This window comes from Salvelinus alpinus, chromosome 2 (genome assembly GCF_045679555.1).
Source record: "Salvelinus alpinus chromosome 2, SLU_Salpinus.1, whole genome shotgun sequence".
Taxonomy (NCBI): Eukaryota; Metazoa; Chordata; class Actinopteri; order Salmoniformes; family Salmonidae; genus Salvelinus; species Salvelinus alpinus.
This window is the reverse complement of record NC_092087.1, coordinates 106071792-106082660: the sequence shown is the minus strand read 5'-3', so window position 1 is coordinate 106082660 and position 10869 is coordinate 106071792. Positions and strand designations below refer to the sequence as shown.

The following is a 10869-nucleotide window of genomic DNA, read 5'->3' as shown; positions in this document are numbered from 1 at the left end:
TAAGCCCTGCTACAGTCTCCCCTATATAGTGCACTAAGCCCTGCTACAGTCTCCCCTATATAGTGCACTAAGCCCTGCTACAGTCTCCCCTACATAGTCCACTAAGCCCTGCTACAATCTCCCCTACATAGTCCACTAAGCCCTGCTACAATCTCCCCTATATAGTCCACTAAGCCCTGCTACAGTCTCCCCTATATAGTCCACTAAGCCCTGCTACAGTCTCCCCTATATAGTCCACTAAGCCCTGCTACAGTCTCCCCTATATAGTCCACTAAGCCCTGCTACAGTCTCCCCTATATAGTCCACTAAGCCCTGCTACAGTCTCCCCTATATAGTCCACTAAGCCCTGCTACAATCTCCCCTATATAGTCCACTAAGCCCTGCTACAATCTCCCCTATATAGTCCACTAAGCCCTGCTACAATCTCCCCTATATAGTCCACTACTTTTAATCAGGCCCTATGGTCGTACTCCTATGGGGCCTAGTGTAAAGTTGTACACTATATAGGGAGTAGGGTTCCATTTGTTATGCACACATTATACACCCCCCCATATCAGGCGTGACCGGGGTGCCCTGACCCTAGGCGGGGGGTCAGGGAGGAGGGGTCAGAGGTCATGGGGCAACAGCTCTTCCTGTGGACGTGAAGGACCATGCGACAGCGAGGGCAGGTGTGATGGGCGTCCTTGAAACTCCTGAAGAAAAACGGGATCAGACAGCATCCTAGCAACAACCTGGAGGGACAGGAGAGTCAATATACCTGCTGGTGTCTGGAGCTGAGATGGAGTGTGTGTGTGTAACTGAGATGGAGTGTGTGTGTGTGTAACTGAGATGGAGTGTGTGTGTGTGTGTGTGTGTGTGTGTGTGTGTAACTGCGATGGTGTGAGTAACTGAGATGAGTGTGTGTGTGTGTGTGTGTGTGTGTAACTGAGATGGAGTGTGTGTGTGTGTGTGTGTGTGTGTGTGTGTAACTGAGATGGAGTGTGTGTGTAACTGAGATGGAGTGTGTGTCTCCTCACCCACAGAGGATGAACACCAGACACATGGTCCAGGAGAAGGTTCCAGCGTGGTGAGTGACATCACTCATCACCTGGTTCTGACAGGAAGGACATCTGATGAGACCAGGAGAATCACCCAGCTCTGTCTCATAGTGCTGGAGAACCCTCTGTCTGGGGGGGCTAGCAACACCTGAGAGAACAAGGGGGTTAGATAAGGGGTTAGATCCAAGCCTCTGTCTGGGGGGGGGGGGGGGCACAACCTGAGAGAACGAGGGGGTTGGGCGGAGGTGTTGCTAACATTTACAATAGCAAATTTAAATTAACAACAACAACAAAAAAATTATTTTGAGCTTCTAGTCATGAAATCTATGCAGCTACTCAATCACTTTTTATAGCTACTGTTTACAGTCCTCCTGGGCCGTATACAGCGTTCCTCACTGAGTTCCCTGAATTCCTATCGGACCTTGTAGTCATGGCAGATAATATTCAAATTTTTGGTGATTTTAATATTCACATGAAAAAGTCCACAGACCCACTCCAAAAGGCTTTCGGAGCCATCATCGACTCAGTGGGTTTTGTCCAACATGTCTCTGGACCTACTCACTGTCACAGTCATACTCTGGACCTAGTTTTGTCCCGTGGAATAAATGTTGTGGATCTTAATGTTTTTCCTCATAATCCTGGACTATCGGACCACCATTTTATTACGTTTGCAATCGCAACAAATAATCTGGTCAGACCCCAACCAAGGAGCATCAAATGTCGTGCTATAAATTCTCAGACAACACAAAAATTCCTTGATGCCCTTCCAGACTCCCTCTGCCTACCCAAGGACGTCAGAGGACAACAATCAGTTAGCCACCTAACTGAGGAACTCAATTTAACCTTGCGCAATACCCTAGATGCAGTAGCACCCCTAAAAACTAAAAACATTTGTCATAAGAAACTAGCTCCATGGTATACAGAAAATACCCGAGCTCTGAAGCAAGCTTCCAGAAAATTGGAACGGAAATGGCGCCACACCAAACTGGAAGTCTTCCGACTAGCTTGGAAAGACAGTAGCGTCCAGTATCGAAGAGCCCTCACTGCTGCTCGATCATCCTATTTTTCCAACTTAATTGAGGAGAATAAGAACAATCCAAAATGTATTTTTGATACTGTCGCAAAGCTGACTAAAAAGAAGCATTCCCCAAGAGAGGATGGCTTTCACTTCAGCAGTAATACATTCATGAACTTCTTTGAGGAAAAGATCATGATCATTAGAAAGCAAATTATGGACTCCTCTTTAAATGAAGGCTGTGTGTCCATTATTCTACAGTCTGAAGGCTGTGTGTCCATTATTATTCTACAGTCTGAAGGCTGTTTGTCCATCATTATTCTACAGTCTGAAGGCTGTGTGTCCATCATTATTTTACAGTCTGAAGGCTGTGTGTCCATCATTATTCTACAGTCTGAAGGCTGTGTGTGTGTCCATCGTTATTCTACAGTCTGAAGGCTGTGTGTGTGTCCATCGTTATTCTACAGTCTGAAGGCTGTGTGTGTGTCCATCGTTATTCTACAGTCTGAAGGCTGTGTGTCCATCGTTATTCTACAGTCTGAAGGCTGTGTGTCCATCGTTATTCTAGTCTGAAGGCTGTGTGTCCATTATTCTACAGTCTGAAGGCTGTGTGTCCATTATTCTACAGTCTGAAGGCTGTGTGTCCATTATTCTACAGTCTGAAGGCTGTGTGTCCATTATTCTACAGTCTGAAGGCTGTGTGTCCATTATTCTACAGTCTGAAGGCTGTGTGTCCATTATTCTACAGTCTGAAGGCTGTGTGTCCATTATTCTACAGTCTGAAGGCTGTGTGTCCATTATTCTACAGTCTGAAGGCTGTGTGTCCATTATTCTACAGTCTGAAGGCTGTGTGTCCATTATTCTACAGTCTGAAGGCTGTGTGTCCATTATTCTACAGTCTGAAGGCTGTGTGTCCATTATTCTACAGTCTGAAGGCTGTGTGTGTCCCCATCATTATTCTACTGTCTGAAGGCTGTGTGTCCATTATTCTACAGTCTGAAGGCTGTGTGTCCATTATTCTACAGTCTGAAGGCTGTGTTTGTGTGTACTCACCAGTAGCGGTCTGGTTGATGTAGCTGCCACCCACAGCACCAGGTGGAGGAGTGAAGGGAGAGATGATCATGTCATCTCCTTTATCCTGGACTGAAACAACAAGAGAGAGATCCTCATGTCATCTCCTTTATCCTGGACTGAAACAACAAGAGAGAGAGAGATCCTCATGTCATCTCCTTTACCCTGGACTGAAACAACAAGAGAGAGATCCTCATGTCATCTCCTTTACCCTGGACTGAAACGAGAGAGAGAGAGAGATCCTCATGTCATCTCCTTTACCCTGGACTGAAACGAGAGAGAGAGAGAGATCCTCATGTCATCTCCTTTACCCTGGACTGAAACAACAAGAGAGAGAGAGAGATCCTCATGTCATCTCCTTTACCCTGGACTGAAACAACAAGAGAGAGAGAGATCCTCATGTCATCTCCTTTACCCTGGACTGAAACAACAAGAGAGAGAGATCCTCATGTCATCTCCTTTACCCTGGACTGAAACAACAAGAGAGAGAGAGATCCTCATGTCATCTCCTTTACCCTGGACTGAAACAACAAGAGAGAGAGATCCTCATGTCATCTCCTTTACCCTGGACTGAAACAACAAGAGAGAGATCCTCATGTCATCTCCTTTACCCTGGACTGAAACAACAAGAGAGAGAGAGATCCTCATGTCATCTCCTTTACCCTGGACTGAAACAACAAGAGAGAGAGAGATCCTCATGTCTTCTCCTTTACCCTGGACTGAAACAACGAGAGAGAGAGAGATCCTCATGTCATCTCCTTTACCCTGGACTGAAACAACAAGAGAGAGAGAGATCCTCATGTCATCTCCTTTACCCTGGACTGAAACAACAAGAGAGAGAGAGATCCTCATGTCATATCCTTTACCCTGGACTGAAACAACAAGAGAGAGAGATCCTCATGTCATATCCTTTATCCTGGACTGAAACAACAAGAGAGAGAGAGAGATCCTCATGTCATATCCTTTATCCTGGACTGAAACAACAAGAGAGAGAGAGAGATCCTCATGTCATCTCCTTTACCCTGGACTGAAACAACAAGAGAGAGATCCTCATGTCATCTCCTTTACCCTGGACTGAAACAACAAGAGAGAGAGATCCTCATGTCATCTCCTTTACCCTGGACTGAAACGAGAGAGAGAGAGAGATCCTCATGTCATATCCTTTATCCTGGACTGAAACAGCAAGAGAGAGAGAGATCCTCATGTCATCTCCTTTACCCTGGACTGAAACAACGAGAGAGAGAGATCCTCATGTCATCTCCTTTACCCTGGACTGAAACAACAAGAGAGAGATCCTCATGTCATCTCCTTTACCCTGGACTGAAACAACAAGAGAGAGAGATCCTCATGTCATCTCCTTTACCCTGGACTGAAACAACAAGAGAGAGAGATCCTCATGTCATATCCTTTACCCTGGACTGAAACAACAAGAGAGAGAGATCCTCATGTCATCTCCTTTACCCTGGACTGAAACAACAAGAGAGAGAGATCCTCATGTCATATCCTTTACCCTGGACTGAAACAACAAGAGAGAGATCCTCATGTCATCTCCTTTACCCTGGACTGAAACAACAAGAGAGAGATCCTCATGTCATCTCCTTTACCCTGGACTGAAACAACAAGAGAGAGAGAGATCCTCATGTCATCTCCTTTACCCTGGACTGAAACAACAAGAGAGAGAGATCCTCATGTCATCTCCTTTACCCTGGACTGAAACAACAAGAGAGAGATCCTCATGTCATCTCCTTTACCCTGGACTGAAACAACAAGAGAGAGAGAGAGAGATCCTCATGTCATCTCCTTTACCCTGGACTGAAACAACAAGAGAGAGAGAGAGAGATCCTCATGTCATCTCCTTTACCCTGGACTGAAACAACGAGAGAGAGAGAGAGATCCTCATGTCATCTCCTTTACCCTGGACTGAAACAGCAAGAGAGAGAGAGATCCTCATGTCATCTCCTTTACCCTGGACTGAAACAACAAGAGAGAGAGAGAGAGATCCTCATGTCATCTCCTTTACCCTGGACTGAAACAACAAGAGAGAGAGATCCTCATGTCATCTCCTTTACCCTGGACTGAAACAACAAGAGAGAGAGAGATCCTCATGTCATCTCCTTTACCCTGGACTGAAACAACGAGAGAGAGAGAGATCCTCATGTCATCTCCTTTACCCTGGACTGAAACAGCAAGAGAGAGAGAGATCCTCATGTCATCTCCTTTACCCTGGACTGAAACAACAAGAGAGAGAGAGAGAGATCCTCATGTCATCTCCTTTACCCTGGACTGAAACAACAAGAGAGAGAGAGAGAGATCCTCATGTCATCTCCTTTACCCTGGACTGAAACAGCAAGAGAGAGAGAGATCCTCATGTCATCTCCTTTACCCTGGACTGAAACAACAAGAGAGAGAGAGAGAGATCCTCATGTCATCTCCTTTACCCTGGACTGAAACAACAAGAGAGAGAGATCCTCATGTCATCTCCTTTACCCTGGACTGAAACAACAAGAGAGAGAGAGATCCTCATGTCATCTCCTTTACCCTGGACTGAAACAACGAGAGAGAGATCCTCATGTCATCTCCTTTACCCTGGACTGAAACAACAAGAGAGAGAGATCCTCATGTCATCTCCTTTACCCTGGACTGAAACAACAAGAGAGAGAGAGATCCTCATGTCATCTCCTTTACCCTGGACTGAAACAACGAGAGAGAGATCCTCATGTCATCTCCTTTACCCTGGACTGAAACAACAAGAGAGAGAGATCCTCATGTCATCTCCTTTACCCTGGACTGAAACAACAAGAGAGAGAGAGATCCTCATGTCATCTCCTTTACCCTGGACTGAAACAACAAGAGAGAGAGAGATCCTCATGTCATCTCCTTTACCCTGGACTGAAACAACAAGAGAGAGATCCTCATGTCATCTCCTTTACCCTGGACTGAAACAACAAGAGAGAGAGAGATCCTCATGTCATCTCCTTTACCCTGGACTGAAACAACAAGAGAGAGAGAGAGATCCTCATGTCATATCCTTTACCCTGGACTGAAACAACAAGAGAGAGAGATCCTCATGTCATCTCCTTTACCCTGGACTGAAACAACGAGAGAGAGAGAGAGAGATCCTCATGTCATCTCCTTTACCCTGGACTGAAACAACAAGAGAGAGAGAGAGAGATCCTCATGTCATCTCCTTTACCCTGGACTGAAACAGCGAGAGAGAGAGATCCTCATGTCATATCCTTTACCCTGGACTGAAACAACAAGAGAGAGAGAGAGAGATCCTCATGTCATCTCCTTTACCCTGGACTGAAACAACGAGAGAGAGAGAGAGAGAGATCCTCATGTCATCTCCTTTACCCTGGACTGAAACAACAAGAGAGAGAGATCCTCATGTCATCTCCTTTACCCTGGACTGAAACAACGAGAGAGAGATCCTCATGTCATCTCCTTTACCCTGGACTGAAACAACAAGAGAGAGAGATCCTCATGTCATCTCCTTTACCCTGGACTGAAACAACGAGAGAGAGAGAGAGATCCTCATGTCATATCCTTTACCCTGGACTGAAACAACAAGAGAGAGAGAGATCCTCATGTCATCTCCTTTACCCTGGACTGAAACAACAAGAGAGAGAGATCCTCATGTCATATCCTTTACCCTGGACTGAAACAACAAGAGAGAGAGATCCTCATGTCATATCCTTTATCCTGGACTGAAACAACAAGAGAGAGAGATCCTCATGTCATATCCTTTACCCTGGACTGAAACAACAAGAGAGAGAGATCCTCATGTCATCTCCTTTACCCTGGACTGAAACAACAAGAGAGAGAGATCCTCATGTCATATCCTTTATCCTGGACTGAAACAACAAGAGAGAGAGAGAGATCCTCATGTCATCTCCTTTACCCTGGACTGAAACAACAAGAGAGAGAGAGAGATCCTCATGTCATCTCCTTTATCCTGGACTGAAACAACAAGAGAGAGAGAGAGATCCTCATGTCATCTCCTTTACCCTGGACTGAAACAACAAGAGAGAGAGATCCTCATGTCATATCCTTTACCCTGGACTGAAACAACAAGAGAGAGAGAGATCCTCATGTCATCTCCTTTACCCTGGACTGAAACAACAAGAGAGAGATCCTCATGTCATCTCCTTTACCCTGGACTGAAACAACAAGAGAGAGATCCTCATGTCATATCCTTTACCCTGGACTGAAACAACAAGAGAGAGATCCTCATGTCATATCCTTTACCCTGGACTGAAACAACGAGAGAGAGAGAGATCCTCATGTCATCTCCTTTACCCTGGACTGAAACAACGAGAGAGCGATCCTCATGTCATCTCCTTTACCCTGGACTGAAACAACAAGAGAGAGAGAGAGAGATCCTCATGTCATCTCCTTTACCCTGGACTGAAACAACGAGAGAGAGAGATCCTCATGTCATCTCCTTTACCCTGGACTGAAACAACAAGAGAGAGAGAGATCCTCATGTCATCTCCTTTATCCTGGACTGAAACAACAAGAGAGAGAGAGATCCTCATGTCATCTCCTTTATCCTGGACTGAAACAACAAGAGAGAGAGATCCTCATGTCATCTCCTTTACCCTGGACTGAAACAACAAGAGAGAGAGATCCTCATGTCATCTCCTTTATCCTGGACTGAAACAACAAGAGAGAGAGATCCTCATGTCATCTCCTTTACCCTGGACTGAAACAACAAGAGAGAGAGAGATCCTCATGTCATCTCCTTTACCCTGGACTGAAACAACAAGAGAGAGAGATCCTCATGTCATCTCCTTTACCCTGGACTGAAACAACAAGAGAGAGAGAGATCCTCATGTCATCTCCTTTATCCTGGACTGAAACAACAACGAGAGAGAGAGAGATCCTCATGTCATCTCCTTTACCCTGGACTGAAACAACAAGAGAGAGAGAGATCCTCATGTCATCTCCTTTATCCTGGACTGAAACAACAACGAGAGAGAGAGAGATCCTCATGTCATCTCCTTTATCCTGGACTGAAACAACAAGAGAGAGAGAGATCCTCATGTCATCTCCTTTACCCTGGACTGAAACAACAAGAGAGAGAGAGATCCTCATGTCATCTCCTTTACCCTGGACTGAAACAACAAGAGAGAGAGATCCTCATGTCATCTCCTTTACCCTGGACTGAAACAACAAGAGAGAGAGATCCTCATGTCATCTCCTTTACCCTGGACTGAAACAACAAGAGAGAGAGAGATCCTCATGTCATCTCCTTTATCCTGGACTGAAACAACAACGAGAGAGAGAGAGATCCTCATGTCATCTCCTTTATCCTGGACTGAAACAACAAGAGAGAGAGAGATCCTCATGTCATCTCCTTTATCCTGGACTGAAACAACGAGAGAGAGAGATCCTCATGTCATCTCCTTTACCCTGGACTGAAACAACAAGAGAGAGAGAGATCCTCATGTCATCTCCTTTACCCTGGACTGAAACAACAAGAGAGAGAGAGATCCTCATGTCATATCCTTTACCCTGGACTGAAACAACAAGAGAGAGAGAGAGAGATCCTCATGTCATCTCCTTTATCCTGGACTGAAACAACAACGAGAGAGAGAGAGAGATCCTCATGTCATATCCTTTATCCTGGACTGAAACAACAAGAGAGAGAGATCCTCATGTCATCTCCTTTACCCTGGACTGAAACAACGAGAGAGAGATCCTCATGTCATCTCCTTTACCCTGGACTGAAACAACGAGAGAGATCCTCATGTCATCTCCTTTACCCTGGACTGAAACAACGAGAGAGAGAGATCCTCATGTCATATCCTTTACCCTGGACTGAAACAACAAGAGAGAGAGAGATCCTCATGTCATATCCTTTACCCTGGACTGAAACAACAAGAGAGAGAGATCCTCATGTCATCTCCTTTACCCTGGACTGAAACAACGAGAGAGAGATCCTCATGTCATCTCCTTTACCCTGGACTGAAACAACAAGAGAGAGAGAGAGAGATCCTCATGTCATCTCCTTTACCCTGGACTGAAACAACAAGAGAGAGAGAGATCCTCATGTCATCTCCTTTACCCTGGACTGAAACAACAAGAGAGAGAGAGATCCTCATGTCATCTCCTTTACCCTGGACTGAAACAACAAGAGAGAGAGAGATCCTCATGTCATCTCCTTTACCCTGGACTGAAACAACGAGAGAGAGAGAGAGGAGGGTGTACTGTAGAGTCTTACCTGGTAGGGAGTAGGGAGGAGGGTGTACTGTAGAGTCTTACCTGGTAGGGAGTAGGGAGGAGGGTGTACTGTAGAGTCTTACCTGGTAGGGAGTAGGGAGGAGGGTGTACTGTAGAGTCTTACCTGGTAGGGAGTAGGGAGGAGGGTGTACTGTAGAGTCTTACCTGGTAGGGAGTAGGGAGGAGGGTGTACTGTAGAGTCTTACCTGGTAGGGAGTAGGGAGGAGGGTGTACTGTAGAGTCTTACCTGGTAGGGAGTAGGGAGGAGGGTGTACTGTAGAGTCTTACCTGGTAGGGAGTAGGGAGGAGGGTGTACTGTAGAGTCTTACCTGGTAGGGAGTAGGGAGGAGGGTGTACTGTAGAGTCTTACCTGGTAGGGAGTAGGGAGGAGGGTGTACTGTAGAGTCTTACCTGGTAGGGAGTAGGGAGGAGGGTTAGGACATGGTTCCTCTGACGTTAATGATGTGTCCATTGCCTCTGCTGGACAGCTGAGCAGAGAGAAACCACAAAATGATCACAATAATTGATGACGCCCTTTTCCTCCTGGAAATAAGTCAAGGGTCATGATAATTAAATATCTGACCCAGACCTTGTTGAGACTTTAATCAAACACCTGTCTCAAACCTCGTTGAGAGAGCATATCGAAGCATTGATTGGCACTCTTGTCACCTCATTGGTCAGTCACCTCATCACCTGGATCAGCTGACAGACAGGTGTGTTTCAGGTGGATCTGGCCACTCCCACAGGAGCAGGTTGGAGTAGGGTGAAGTAGTCCCTATTACTGATCTAAGATCAGTTGTATTCTGTTTGAGTCAAACTTCTAGCTAAGGGCTTCAACCTCGAAGCACTGTTCCAGGACCAGCTCTTCCTGTCTCTTCTCTTCTAGCTAAGGGCTTCAGCCCCAAAGCACTGTTCCAGGACCAGCTCTTCCTGCCTCTTCTCTTCCAGCTAAGGGCTTCAGCCCCAAAGCACTGTTCCAGGACCAGCTCTTCCTGTCTCTTCTCTTCTAGCTAAGGGCTTCAGCCCCAAAGCACTGTTCCAGGACCAGCTCTTCCTGCCTCTTCTCTTCCAGCTAAGGGCTTCAGCCCCAAAGCACTGTTCCAGGACCAGCTCTTCCTGCCTCTTCTCTTCTAGCTAAGGGCTTCAGCCCCAAAGCACTGTTCCAGGACCAGCTCGTCCTGCCTCTTCTCTTCTAGCTAAGGGCTTCAGCCCCAAAGCACTGTTCCAGGACCAGCTCTTCCTGCCTCTTCTCTTCTAGCTAAGGGCTTCAGCCCCAAAGCACTGTTCCAGGACCAGCTCTTCCTACCTCTTCTCTTCTAGCTAAGTGGGCTTCAGCCCCAAAGCACTGTTCCAGGACCAGCTCTTCCTGCCTCTTCTCTTCTAGCTAAGGGGGCTTCAACCCCAAAGCACTGTTCCAGGACCAGCTCTTCCTGCCTCTTCTCTTCTAGCTAAGGGGGCTTCAGCCCCAAAGCACTGTTCCAGGACCAGCTCTTCCTGCCTCTTCTCTTCCAGCTAAGGGCT

At 46.3% G+C, this 10869-nt stretch overlaps 1 protein-coding gene across 1 annotated transcript; it reads right to left on the bottom strand.

Annotated features, from left to right (window-relative positions):
* On the bottom strand, positions 1-9937 carry LOC139547716 (cell death-inducing p53-target protein 1-like). The gene is made up of 4 exons (XM_071356725.1): positions 9760-9937; positions 3106-3195; positions 1017-1185; positions 1-731 (listed from the first exon to the last, which is right to left on the bottom strand). Exons 1-4 carry the CDS (start codon positions 9818-9820, stop codon positions 554-556), a joined length of 498 nt encoding a protein of 165 aa, XP_071212826.1. The 5' UTR covers positions 9821-9937; the 3' UTR covers positions 1-553.
* Positions 9938-10869: the final 932 nt, after the last annotated feature.